The 14,431-nt window shown below is 41.4% G+C and overlaps 1 protein-coding gene across 17 annotated transcripts in view; it reads left to right on the top strand.

Moving 5' to 3' along the window:
• Positions 1 to 14,431, top strand: part of dlg3 (discs, large homolog 3 (Drosophila)) — an 80,734-nt gene that overhangs the window by 41,859 nt on the left and 24,444 nt on the right. For 14 of the 17 annotated variants that reach the window (XM_014334314.2, XM_014334310.2, XM_042221100.1 and 11 more), the window contains 6 exons: positions 7,948 to 8,001; positions 8,507 to 8,557; positions 9,687 to 9,811; positions 10,197 to 10,366; positions 10,524 to 10,660; positions 13,155 to 13,299. In XM_014334314.2, the coding sequence (XP_014189800.1) occupies positions 7,948 to 8,001; positions 8,507 to 8,557; positions 9,687 to 9,811; positions 10,197 to 10,366; positions 10,524 to 10,660; positions 13,155 to 13,299 (682 nt within the window). The remainder of the gene's footprint in view (positions 1 to 7,947; positions 8,002 to 8,506; positions 8,558 to 9,686; positions 9,812 to 10,196; positions 10,367 to 10,523; positions 10,661 to 13,154; positions 13,300 to 14,431) is intronic. The other 3 variants (XM_014334317.2, XM_014334337.2, XM_014334344.2) reach the window with 1 other exon arrangement.

The following is a 14,431-nucleotide window of genomic DNA, read 5'->3' on the forward strand; positions in this document are numbered from 1 at the left end:
GGCCGAAACCGATGCATCATTTGTCGTGCAGCTTTATATGTTGCATGAATGTATGTATTGTATGGTCTTTAAAAGCAAAGAATAACGACATGGTTAGGATACTGAGTCAGTCAGTTGAATCCGTTTATTGATTGTTTCTAAACTGGACAATCAGGCCCATTATTTGCAATGTATAAATGAAAAACGAATATTTAATGTATTTAAAAATAATCGTTCTCAACATTTCTGCTGTTAAATGTTCTTGGTTTTTTCTGTTGGTTTATTCTGTACCTTATTATCTGTAGATTGCAAAAAATGTTTCAAGTTTTCTTTATTTATAACGCCCTGAGGGTTTAGATCCTTGATTTAGATAATCACCTGCAGCAACTGCTTTGTTGCTTTGTCATTTTTCCAAAAACACACAGACCACAGCAGTACTGATATTAGAATATAAAGAACGGCTAAAGTCATGATATTATTAAGGCCATTTGTTTGTCTCTATGCATCTGTGATGGAAAAATAGAGAAATCTACTGTGGTTTTGAGTGTTTTGACTGGGTTTTTTTTTATTATGAAAGCATTACAAGCATTCAAGATGCAGTCACAAAACTTCATAGGAGAATGTTTGACATCATAATTAAGGTGGAGTCTTAAAATTAGTGTGGTCTATGGATTTGCTGCTGTCTCGGCTGTGTGGCAGATTGATGAAAAAATTCTCCATAACTCAGTTGCGTTAGTTTCCACTACAATCAAAGTCAAAGGTTTGAATCAAAGACATTAGTGGAAACAGGTTGCTTTTGAAAAAAGACAATACTGAAATATCACCCACCCCACTTGGAAAAGCACAGGTCCGTCTAACTACACTGTAATAACATTAATAGAAGTTCAGCTGTATTCAAGTGTGCCAGTAAGCCATGACATTGTCACCGTGAGCCAGCGTGAGCAATGTCAGCCACTATTAATGTTATTATTTACAACCTGCTCTTTTCCCACTTTGTCGTGTCAGAATCCACGCTTGCTACATGCCAGATGTACTGTCACAAGCACACAGAGCGAGGTGCAGTCAAGTTCAAACCCGATCAGTTGTAGAAAGCCTTCTTGAGCTTTCTACAACTGATTCATAACGAATATTGTTATGAATATTCATTACACTCAGTACTTCTACCTAGTGGCTGCTACTTGTGAAGGTCAAACTAGCCAGCTCTCATTTGAAGCTGCTCAGCATGGCAGAGAGGTAAGCCAGAGCATGCTTTTGTAATATTACATAAAGATGAGGAGGGAGTGCTGCTGACAGCTGTGACGGGCTATTAATTATAGTCTCATAGATGTGTGTCCATCCTTCATAGGTGTGTGTTGGGAGGGTTTGGAAGCAGGGGGGGGCAACATAGTCAAAATGCTCAATCATAGCCATCAAATCAGAAAACTTTGAGCTTTAATTGGTCTGTTTTATGTGCGAACTAATTAATTTCCCTATTGAAATGAATGGCTGGATTCAGCTACCGTTGTAAAGGGATAGCTGGAACAGTTGACCTTTACCGCTGTGGGATTTTCTTTATTACATCTCGTTATTCCGCCTTTGTCCCTGACATTGAGTTTTGACAGCATCTGCAAGTAAAACATCTCTCGCTGTCATCTGTTCAGCCTTCTCAGATGCTTCTTCTCTCACCTGGCTTCTCGCCCTCCCTCTTCCCGCTTGCACAGGGGATACAGCGTGAATGAGATGTTGGGCGCATGGTAATTGAGCAGGTATTGATTAGACTGCAGCGTGGCCTACGAGAAGCCAATAAGAGCCGAAGGATCAGAGCAGCAGCACCAACTGCATCTCTCATTCTGCTAGAAAACAAACGCAGCACAGCTAGAGGCATCTACTTTTTTAGATAACGTAAGCACGTCACAGCATACCTTGTTCTCCTATCTGCTATTAGCGCTGACTTCAGGCCTGGGAAGAGCTTCCTTCAGCATCGGCTGAAGCATTTAAATGACTGGGCGCATCGTCTGAGCAGGGCTGACTGTCATATTTCACCACTGGAGACTGAGCTCTCATGTCAGCGTGCCTTGGTGAGAGCAGAACTGATATGGAAATGTTTGCTAAGGAGGAAAGGGTTATTGCCCTGTCAGCATGCTGTCACCGTGCACATGCTGAAGCCTCTCCGTCTTTTTCCCCCCTCTACCTATGACGAAGATGAGGGTTTAAAAGCACAGAATGTAATGCTGACAGTCAAACCTTCCTAAGGTTTTGGATTATTTTGAACAGAGGCAGCTGCCTGCGTATATGTTATGCAAGCTTCACCAACACATTTAAAATTAGATTTGTTGATATTTGTTATGTTTTTTTGCCATTTGTTTACCACAGTAGTAATTATATGTTAAAGAGAGGCTATGTGCAAACCTGTTTAGACTCATTTTGCTGCTCGTATTGGAGTGGCTTATTTGTTCTATTCAGGCTTGTACAGTAGATATGACTATCCCTCAGTAGCCTTTTAACTTATCTTAGGAAGTAATAAAAAGTAAAAAGCTGTAAAAACTGTAAAGAAAATCACCTATAAAACAGTAAATTGTTAATTTTAGACAAGTTTGTGCTAGTCAAGCAGTTAATGCTGTACTGATAAACATATTTGTTGCAATGTTATTGTGTTTTCAATTATCTCATCTAACCCTGTACAAGGAGCCTTTCCCTTTCAGTACTCGCCTGCCTGCGTGCTATTAAACGTATGCATAGTCAGAATAAAAAGAATATTCCTTCTAATGGATTTGTGCCTTAAATGGTGAGGGTTCACATCTTTATAGACATGTAAATTATAAGCTGTGGTATTCACTTAAATCGGTGTGTGGGCTCTGCGGTGTGTATGTGCTTGTGTCTGTGTAGAAAAGGCAGTCAGGCACATCCAGCCTATGGCCGGGCATGTGTGAGCACAGAGCCACATAAACTGCAGTGAGGTAACAGCGAGAGCCCTGAGAGGTGGAGCAAGGGGAGGTGGCTAAGCCAATGCTGTGCGAGCGCTGGTTACCATGGGAACACATTGATTATTTAACAATTTGGATGAAGCCTGTGCCCTGCACTTGCCAAGGTTCACTGGGAGTCTGTGTAGCTTTGCTGTCCTGAGGGTCTGCAGCCACGTTGAGTGCTGTGTGGTGCAGTGCCACCAGAACATGATACACAAGCCCTGTGATGCTGAGAGACAAGAGACAGATGCCACAGTCGCAACTGACAGAAGAGTAAGATGATAGATCGGTGAATAGGAAACCATCATGAACAGATGAACCTCGGGAGCGAGAGAAAGAAAGCACTGTGGCGATCATCGCTCCCGGTGGTCAGTGTGGACTTGTTGGAAGGAGCTCATGCTGGGGAGGCAGTCTGGACTTATTGTCCTCGTGTGCGCATTAGGTCTTTGTGTCCATATCGCAGCTTGTTTGTATGGGTGTCCCTGCAGGATTGTGCTAAAGCTTCAGCCTGAACTTACCACTGTAAATGGACACATGTAAAGAACAGCAACTGTTTGTATAAATGATTAAAGTCTGGAGTTAAAAGTCTTTTGCAGTCATACTCATACACCTTAATGAGCTTTTGTTGAAACCCGACTCTAATGTGACCACCGTCAAAGTGTCTTTTCTAGATGAGAAAAAGCACTTTTAAATGAAAGGTGCAAATGCTCACTGAAAGCTCTGTGATCAGATCAACTGGCTTGCGATGTGATTGGACCCCAGCCAGCTGTGAATGCCATCTGCTGTGGGCACATTATTAAAAAACAATCTGCCCGGGAAGTTAAAAGGTCACCTCACATGACCTCTTACGACTAGCAAGTTCCGCTTTTCGACAAAAATTATTAAAATAAACCAGTCATGCCGTTGTTTCCTTTTTACCTGGAGAATGATGTTTATTAACAAAAAAACACAAAATACACTGCCCATGTGGGAAGAATTGTGATAATTAGAGTGCTTATTGTACCAGGTGTACACGCAGATGCCCGTGGATTGGATGTAATTATCCAGATAATAGATCGAGACAAAACTCCAATGTGGCTGCCATGTAAATTTCTTCCGCAAAATTCAGACATTGAGTGGATTTTACAGTGTCAAGGAGACTCACTGAGTGTTTGGAGAGGCATAGACATAGAAAGTCAGAATTTTCGCTTCACTTGTGTGATTTTCAACTTACATCTCACAGTAGGAAAATCCAGATACTGTAAGACGTCGTTCTTCTAAAGGGGCTATTACAGCACAGGTAGTGCTATATGCTACCTCTGCTATGTATTTTAATCCTCTTTTATGGTCGGATTTCTTTAACCAGCTGTTTTGTTTCCTGTGCGTGAGGTTAGCATAGAGGTGAGAGCAGGTTGTCCACAGGGGGAGGCGGGGCAGTAATCCAGTCCAATCCAAGTTACCTGGGTAAATTGCTAAATGTTAAACAAACTCGGGGTGAGATTATCTTCCATTATTCCTTTTTGTTTGCTTGTTATGCGAGATTCAGATAGAGGGATTACGCAGCAATCCCAGGCCAGGATAATGCTGCTGTATTTTTTACCACTGATAGGTTTATTGTCTTTCCGCCGGAGTTGTAGGTTTGGTGATCCCCTCGGGAAGCATTAGTTTTCTGTGTTACTTATGATAAGCACTGGAGGCATTATACTGTAACAGGTGTGTTCACATGTGGTCTCAGTAGTGGATTCAGTAGCTTAGTCTGTCAGTCACCAAGGGACAACAGTAGCCAGTGTATTCCCCCGAGGTGCCCCCAGGCTGTGTTTCGTCAACTGCGGTTTCATGGTTTTCATTCACAGTAGACTGCCACTGACATAAAACATGCTTTCACCACCAAAATCTTCTGTTGAGTTGGGGTCTAAGATGAAGGGAAGGGAAAGTGCAAGCCGTTCATGAGAAATGTGCAAACACAAGCACAGACGTGAGCATCTGTTAGTCCATATGCAGATAACAGCGACGGCCCAATTGTGCTGACTGGGAGGGAGGACGAGGAGGAGGGCCACAGCTGTCCAGAGTCATAGCACATCATTACTGAGTGGAGCAGGTTAAAACTACAGCTCCTCTTTGTCTGGAGACCTACCTTCATTACCAGGGAACTTGACACTGAGAAGTGTGAATGAAATTATGCATATCTTGCAAGGCGCTTTTGATCAAAGGATGAACTCTTTTGTCAAGAGTGTGTGTCAAGCCACTGTTTTGTAGACACAGATGTGTTGCAGCCACAAGCAGCTTGATTGAAAACCCTGAATCAGAGGCTTGTTTAATGCTGTTCAAGTAGATTAACATCTTACAGTAAATGTCTTTATTAGCATGATGTACACTCACCTGCCACTTCACTTGGTACACCTGTTCAACTGCTCATCACCACAAATATCTACACCGCAACTATCAACCCATAAACCCAGTGCATTTAGGCATGTAGGCATGGTTAGGACGACCTTTTAAAGTTTAAAGTGATCATCAGAATGAGGGAGAAAGGTGATTTACGTTACTTGAACATGGCATGCTTTTTGGAGCCAGAGCATTTCAGAAACCGCTGATCTACTGGTATTTTTCTCCACAACCATCTCTAAGATTTGCAGAAAACAGTCTGTAAAAAGAGAAAATATCCAGTGAGTAGCAGTTCTCGGGCAATCAACAATGCCTTGTTGATCCCAGAGGTCAGAGGAGACTGCTTCGAGGTGTTAGGAAGGCAACAGCAACTAAAATAACCAGTTTTTACAACCAAGAAATGCAGAAGAGCATATCTGAATACACGTCTCATCTTGTAGCAGAAGAAGGCCACAGTCTTAAAGTACTAAGGCAACAAGTCACCAAAAGTGGACTATTTCTGCTGCACTTAAGATGGCAGTTTCAGGATTAGGTTCAGTCAATATAAAAGCGTGGATCCATCGTCCCTTGTATCAACAGTTTAGGTTGTTGTTGGTGGGTATTCTTTGGGCCCCTCAATAACAACTGAGTTATCTAAACACCACAGCCTACCTACGTATTGTTGTGGCCATATCCACCACTTTACGACCACAATTATGCACCAATCTACTCATAACCGCTTTTAGCCATCAGATCTCAGTCCAGTAGATCATCTTTGGGATGTGCTAGAACGGGATATTTATACAATGGCTGTGCAGATAACAAACATGCTGCAAATATGTGATGATATCATGTCTGCAGCACCCTGTTGAATCTATGCCATGATCAGTTAAGGCAGTTTCTGAAGGGAAAAGGGGGTCCAACCCGGTACTAGCAATGTGTACCTAATAAAGTGTGAGTGAGTGTATATTCAAGGACTTGACAATAAAATGCGTATCACCCCAGACAGCTGAGGACCTGCTAAGAAATATAGTAGATATATAAACAGTAAGACAATATAAAAATGTTCATCTTGTTCTACCATTCATCCCGCGTGTGTCCCTTTAATATCCATGCCTTTGTAAATAATTGATGGTAACTGTTCAATAGAGCAAGTAAAAGTGGATTTTTATATCATGAATGTGACAAACTGAAGTTAACTGAAAAAAAAATTTATATAGTTTCATTTTATCAAACCAAATCCCAGATTCCTGAATTTCCTTTCCTTATATCTAATTATATATCATGTATATCTGTGTATATGTGCTCATATTGTAGAGCAGTAGAGCAGCATCACTCCAGGTAGTTATAAATTATAAAGTGGAAATGGCACAGTAACACAGTTCAGATTGAAAAGATGTATGATAGGCGATGTGTAATATGTAAGTCTTCAGAATCAGTCAAACTCAGCTGCTTAAACACAGACACTGTACACTGTAAGGTGATAGGGTGAGATTGGGAGAGGTTGGCGAGGTTAGTGTTAGGACAGACAGCTAAGGATTTTCTCCTCAGTGCTGGACCTGGAAGTATAAGGCCCTGCATGCACCGCTGTCTGCATCCCCCTCACGCACACAAGTCAATCAGATCAGTAGAAGTAAAGGATGGCCATCGGCTGCTCCAACACAAACCCCCTCCATCAAACTTCACTCTGCATGCCTGAAGTGGGCAAAGAAACACCAGGTGGCACAATAGAGCTGAGCTGGGAGGTTAATTGGACTGTGAAACTTAATCTTGTTTGAGTTTTGCTTTTTAAATGCTGCTTTTGATATTTCCGCTGGGAAGACGTGCTCCCTATTGTACATTTGAGCTTTTTTTAAAGCCTTAACGGAAACAAAAACAAGAGAATAAACAATTTCCCTAAAAATTATTACCAAGAAATCTAAAATAGCTTTTAGAGTCTGTATTCATTATATTTTGAGCTAATTCAACCCATCATAGTACTCAAGAATTGTTTGACCCTTAACTTTTGACAGTAACCCTGCAACAAGCAGTTACTGACCTCTCTGTCTGTTTTGCTGTTAAACTGTTGCGTCCGGACAACTGAAAAAGGTGAAAAAGTTTATTAAAAAATTGGCATCATGATGCGTTTAAATGAGCTGTTTATTTCAGACCAAGCACCAGTTATTTTCTGTTCACTAAACAAGTGCGACAGACAGATATTTTGCATAAAGAGAGATTAAAAAACTACCTGTTTGCATGTAGAATAACAGACGTGAGAGGAGATTACTGTGTAGAGTGTGTAATTCCGTAAACCTTGTAGCGCACTAAGCCAAAATTCATGCATTTTTCTAGACGATGCTCCGTGCTTTCCTTATGTGGAAGTAGATGTGGGATAAACGTATTGTGCCAACAGCTGGAACACAAGCTGGTTTGTTTTATGAGGTGACCGCAGGATGTCTGGCTGTGACGGTTAATAAGCAGCAGTCTCACTGCCCCAGTCCTCATTCTCAGTCCTCACACCCCCCTTTCAACCCCTCCCACCCCACCCTCATCTCTCTCCCCAGTCTCACTCCCAAGGAGACTCACTGCCTGTTCCTGTGGCATCCGTTCATTTTGCTCCCAAGCGATAGTGTGTGTACCGCATTACGTCTGCGTGCTGCCAGCCTCACACACTGAGATAATGTGTATCTCTTCATATTCACAGGCCAACCCTCCCCCCATCATTGTCAACGCAGACTCACTAGATGCAGGCCCTTATGTAAGTATCTGTTCTCGTTGTCTGTTACAGTATATATCCCTCTCATTCACACTTCCTCTGTGTCAGTGCATGAACATGTTTGTATGTTTGCGAGTGTGTGTGGATGAAAAGGCCTCCTCCTGGCAGCAACATGCTGTTTGCCATGTGGACCGACATCCATTTTCCTATTGACTCTGCCCGTTTGTTGGGATTGTGCATTCTGCAGTTGCGCATGTATTCTTACAGCGTTTGCATTTTAAGAAAGAAATGCACCTCTCATTTACAGCATTAAGGAATGTGTGGCGGTTTTCATATATATAGTAAAGCCATATTTTGACACTTATCCCGATTTACTGGGTTTCTCGTATTCAGTCTGATCTTTTTCTCATTTTTGGACATACAATGAAGGATTTTGCCGAAGCATTTGTACACGTCCCATTTTTCTTACGTGTTGGCAAACTACATACTTTGTCTTCAGAGGTGTCACTAACCATGCTGTTCATTTTTTGTGTTTTGTTTTTGGCAGGTTAATGGAAGTGATGGGATGTATAAATATGAAGAGATCATTTTGGAGAGGGTAAGTTTTACACATCGTGGATGCATTTTTTCCCACAGTATCCTCATTCTGATGATTGATGGATTTCTCCCCACTAGGTGGTGGTAAGCAGCTCAGTCTAAATGAATACCAAAGACAAATCTTAATGATTGTTAATTTATATAAAATTTTATGCAAGTGAAGACAGGCGTTTTCTCACTGCATTAGCAACGTCGTAAGTGTGATGTCCTATGTGACCCACATTAACGCCAGCTAGGCATGGCTTTTTACATAATCCTGATACACATGTCATCAGCAGACGCCAGAAATGTAAAGCACCTTCCTGTGCAATTGTTTAGCAGCCACCGCTGCACTTGTCAGCGGTGGCTCAGGTTTACTGGCAGAGCTATACTGTACATTTCTGTTCTCATTATTCCACCCACGGTAGATGCAGCATATTTCTTTGCCCCTTCCGCTCTAAGTGGCATTTCTCCATGTAGAAAGCTTAAATAAACTATGCACAGACACACTTTAAAAGGTCTGTGGGTGTGTAACTTTTGGTGGTAAGGCCCAGTGTACTCCTCTTGGCTCCAGAGCAGCACACTGGGAGGCCTCAGCCTCCCTCTGTCCTAATTTGTTGCGACTGTTGCTCATTAATTATAGAAAATAATAAAGCGAAGTCTTTTCTCAGCTGTCTTGTTTGCTGCCTGTCTCTGTGGCCATGGCTGTCAGATGCAGCAGTGTGCCTGGTCCCGCTGGATCAAAATGGGTCCTCTGTCGTTTCAGGGACAGGGACGGCAGGAGGTGGCAGTATCCATCTCCTGCAGAGAGTGAGAAGCATTGTATCAGGCAACCGAAATGATGACTCTGAGCTCATCTTTACCCCAGATTTTTAATGTACTTCATACACAGATATCTCTCTGTGGGTTCATAGAGTACATGCTCCCTCTTCTAATGGCATTTCAATTTGTCACACGTGGGGACGTGCGGTCACACACACGAGCCTCCACAGAAACGGGCATCAGGAAGTGCCTGGAGAAATCTCTGGATCATTTTGCATCTATCACATGATTTAAATACACTAAAAGAGATATATTGCACTAACCTTGAGCTTACTTTGTTTGCTGTTTATCGTATCATGCTGAAAATGTTAAGCATAACCTATTTTCAGGGGAACTCTGGTCTGGGCTTCAGCATTGCTGGAGGAATAGACAATCCCCACATTCCTGATGATCCAGGGATCTTCATCACCAAGATCATCCCCGGAGGAGCAGCTGCTATGGATGGGCGGCTGGGGTAAGTTGCCGTCTTCCTCCTGCTGCCTCCTATTTCTTCAACTCTTACTAAGCTCCACTACATCCTCTATACTCTCTCTATTCTAACCTCTCTACTCTCATCTTTAACGCTCACCAACATTGCGTCCCGCCAGGCAGCGCTGTGTGGGAGGCAGAGTTTCTACAGCCCTCTGCCCCCAGGCTCTGTGTGCTTCCTCAGACTTATGATTCACTGGAAGACCAAAGCCTGAAACATGCAGAAATTATGATATGGAAGTTCTTTTTCATGTTCTTTTGAGGTTTTTGATTATACTGGCTTTGCTTGGGTCTCCCTTTTTTATGCAGTCAGTAAACTCCACAGAACTACATGCACTTTACATGTGACATTTAAACCTTTTCTTTCACAGGGTTAATGACTGCGTGCTGCGTGTGAATGATGTCGATGTGTCTGAGGTGGTTCACAGCCGGGCGGTGGAAGCCTTGAAAGAGGCAGGACCAGTGGTGAGGTTATTGGTTCGACGGAGACAGGCCCCACCTGAGACGATTCTGGAGGTCAACCTGCTGAAAGGGCCCAAAGGTTAGAGTCAGTGTTAACATATTCTTTTTGAAAGTGATTGCAGTGCTGCTTAAAAGGTAATAAATAACATAATCTTACAAATAGGGCCTGGAATGAAAGCATGCAGTCTGGGGTGATCCTTTTCTTAAAGCACTGGCTGTCTTTGTTATTCACCTAGGACTGGGATTCAGCATTGCTGGAGGGATTGGGAATCAACATATCCCAGGAGACAACAGCATCTATATTACCAAGATTATAGAAGGTGGAGCTGCTCAAAAAGATGGACGACTGCAAACCGGAGACCGCCTGCTCGCTGTAGGAGCCTGCACCTTCCTCTGACTCACTCGCATATCTGACACTCGAATCCAAATGAATTCATTAGCTATTCATGTGGTTCACTTGCAAGTTAAACAGATATTTAGCATTTTCCTTGCAGTCATTCTATAAAGCTATTTCTATAACCGGACAAGTACAGTGCTATGAAAAAAATTGTCCCTTTTATGATTTTTTTAGGGTTTTTTTTTTTTACATATTTGTCATAATTACCTGTTTTACACAATCAAGATAATTCTAATATTAAACAAAGATAACCAGAGTAAATACAAAATGTAGTTTTTAAGTGATGATTTCATTTTTTAAGGGAAAAAGTAATCCAAACCTACCTGGTCCTGTGGGAAATAGGAATTGCCACCCTCTTGTTAAATCACGAATTAACTGAGTAATCGCATTAATCACATTACTATCCACACCCAGCCCTGATTACTGCCAGACCTCTTAAATCAAGAAACCACTTAAACAGAACCCGAAGACAAAGTAAGCTTTGTTTGTTCAAAAAGCAACAAACGTTGACATCTGTCAGTCTGGAAGGGTTAAAAAGCTATTTTAACGCTCTGGGACTCCAGTGACCCACGGGGAGAGTCATTATCCACAAATGGAGAAAACTTGGTGGTGCAAACTTCTCAGGAGTGCCCGGCCAACCAAGAGCATATCAACGACTCATCCAGGAGGTCACAAACGATCCCAAAACAACATCTAAAAAACTTTAGGCCTCACTTGCCTAAATTAAGGTCAGTGATCATGATTTAGAAATAAGAAGGAGGATGGACAGATATGGCCTCCATGTTCCAAGGCAAAAGCCACTTCTGACCGAAAAGAAGATAAAGGCTCGTCTCAAATTTGTCAGAAGCATCTTCAGGATTCCCAACATATATTCTGTGGGCTGGCGAGAAAAAAACTGATTATGTTTGTGTAACAAATATTTTTTTTTTAAAAATAAAGAAATTAGGAAGATGGAAAATACTTCTTGCATGGCACTAAAATATACTGGGTTGACTGAGTGCTCAGATGTTAGGTGCATCACATTATTTACTTAGGTGTCACATCCTGTGACTTTAAGCTAAATGTGACAACATTATTAGCACTTACAATAATTTATAAGAAAAATAACACAGTCACGAATTGGGGCAATAAAGCAGCCCCTCAGCTGGGCATGAGAGAGAAATATTTGATAAAGGCAGATATTTTTCAAAAAAAACTATCGTTAATCAGCATTCATGAGTAAAAGTCCAAGTAATTATCGCTGCACTCATCACTGAGCTGTCATTAATCATTATTTAAATACAAACACAATATATTTTACGAAATTCTCTAACACCTTTGTAACATTCATGACCTTTTTTTGTCAGATTGGACAAGTGATTAGGCTTCTGTAGCCTAGCTTCTGTCTTTTTATTAAATACTACTACTACTAACATTAATAAGAAGAAGAAGTTTTTCACAAAATAAAAAGGGAAAGAATGGTTTGACAAACACAAGAAGCAGGATACTGAGGTATAAGACATGGTGTTACTCATAGTAAACAAAGCTGAATGAAATTAAAGCAAGGTTGAGACAACAACAAGAAAATTTAGATCATATTTACAAAGAAAATGAAATTGAAAAACAAGATTTTAAAAAGACATCAGATAAAGTCTATAGACATTCAGAAGTCCCACATTCTACAAACCTCTTCTCCTCAGGAAGGTTGTTCCGAATCAGAGGGGCCCTGATGGGAAACCCAAAGTCACCTTTAGATTTAAACCTCGACTTTGAAACAGCCAGAAGGGCCCCACCTGAGGATCTAAAGCTGCAACATTTCTGCAGCGTAGCTAGGGGTGAGACCTAGATGTGGTTTAAAACTGAAAAGTAAAATCTTAAAATCACTTTTAAAACATAGGATTTGGGGTGACGTCTGCTTAAACAAGCTGTGCTGCTGCATTTTGAAGAAGTTGCAGGAAAGGCAGAAAATTGGCCTTTGAAAGAAATGCACACAAAAGAAAAATGTCAACTCAAAGACATCAGTAGTTAAAATGCAGATCTGGTGGCACTGTGGCATGCTGCTACAGATCATAGACTGATCAAGAAACATGGCATTATTTCCTGTTCTCTATTGCATTATTGCAAGTGAGCACATTGGTTTAATGTTACCAAACTGCTGGAATAACTTTTGACTGGCAGCATATTTCCTGGGACCTGAATCTTAAAAGAGAAACAGTAAAGAGAGATACAGAGCATCCTTCAAACCTCTACCTACTGCTTTTGACCTCTGTTATCACTGCACGGCACACCAACCTTTCACTTTGCTGTTGAAATGTACTGAAATCTCATAATACCTTCAAGCTATGATTCATTATTGTGTTGGCTGGTGTGATGACTGCTGTGATGCGTGATGTTGTCACAGTGCAGCAGGAGACACAAGGCTTTCAGGTGTTGATACAAAGATTTTTTTTTCTTCCCCCTCTTCTGATTTCTGGACTATCGTCGCATTCAGGTGAACAACATCGTGCTACAGGATGTGCGTCATGAGGAGGCAGTAGCTGCGCTGAAGAACACCTCCGATATGGTTTACCTCAAGGTGGCCAAGCCGGGACCTGTGCATTTGAACGACATGTATGCCCCACCAGACTACTCCAGCAGTACGTATCTACCTCTTCCTGTTCTTGTAGTCGTACTATAAGTGCAAATTTGCTAATCAATAATCAGCAAGCTCCAAAATTAGAGATGCAAGGTAAAGAGTAATTTTTTTTATATGATTTTTTTTTAAAGTTTCATCTTTACCAGCGATGTTTTCTGAATTTTTCTGTTGGTTCACTGTTCTCTCCCCAAAACTGCTATGCCTAGACACCCACATAGTGTATGTAGTGAACGCTCGTGCACAAAAACACACACGCACACAGACACACAATCCTTCCCACAGCAACAACAAGCACAGTTCTCTGCCTCCCACTGAGTGTGGATGGTTTCTCACATCCCACCTGCTCATGAGAGCCCACGATCTTGAGCTGCAGCATCTCAAATTTCCACACAACAGTGATTTAGTATTAGATGGGGCTATCGAAGGTTTTGTAAGTTCCGAATGTTTGAAGTCGTCTGCGTTTAAGTTCACTAACCCTTGAATCTAGATGTGGTTCCAGATTTGCAAGTGAAGTAGTTCACTTGCTTTATCACGCTCGGCTAACGCTAAAAATATAAATTCAAAAAAAGAGGCTTGTTCATGTGTGTGATCTGTCTGCTATGTGCATGCACAAGGAAACAGGGTTTTAGAAAAATGCGGCACATGCCTTCACATATTAGTCAGTGGTAGTTCCCCATTTTGCAACAGACATATAGCAGAAACAATAGATTACATTGTGCGCATAAAAAAGCGAGCCAGCTTATAAAAAATGTCCCAGTGGTACTTTAAAGGAAAACCTGGGTCCTATTTTTGTGGTTTTGGCCACTATTTCTACTCCTAATAATATCATCGTTCTCACCAAGTTAATTGCTAAGCTTTGGGAATGCAGGAAAGAAGTTAATAAGAAGTTAGATGTGGTCAGAAATACAAGCAGTCAGATGATCAGACAAGTTATAAAGAAACAGAGAAGTTAGAAAAACTTGTTTGGAGGCGTATATAATTCAAACTGTCTTATATCGATAATCTGTACTCCAGAGAGATGGATATAAAGAGTTATGTAGAGAAGGATTATTCCCTTTTTCATGGGTCCCCTAATCTGTGGTTGTACTGTACATTCCCAGAAGGTAAATCAATTATGATTTTCCTCATACATA

This window comes from Haplochromis burtoni, unplaced genomic scaffold, assembly GCF_018398535.1.
Source record: "Haplochromis burtoni strain Fernald_Lab_line unplaced genomic scaffold, NCSU_Asbu1 Contig_4, whole genome shotgun sequence".
NCBI classification, from domain to species: domain Eukaryota; kingdom Metazoa; phylum Chordata; class Actinopteri; order Cichliformes; family Cichlidae; genus Haplochromis; species Haplochromis burtoni.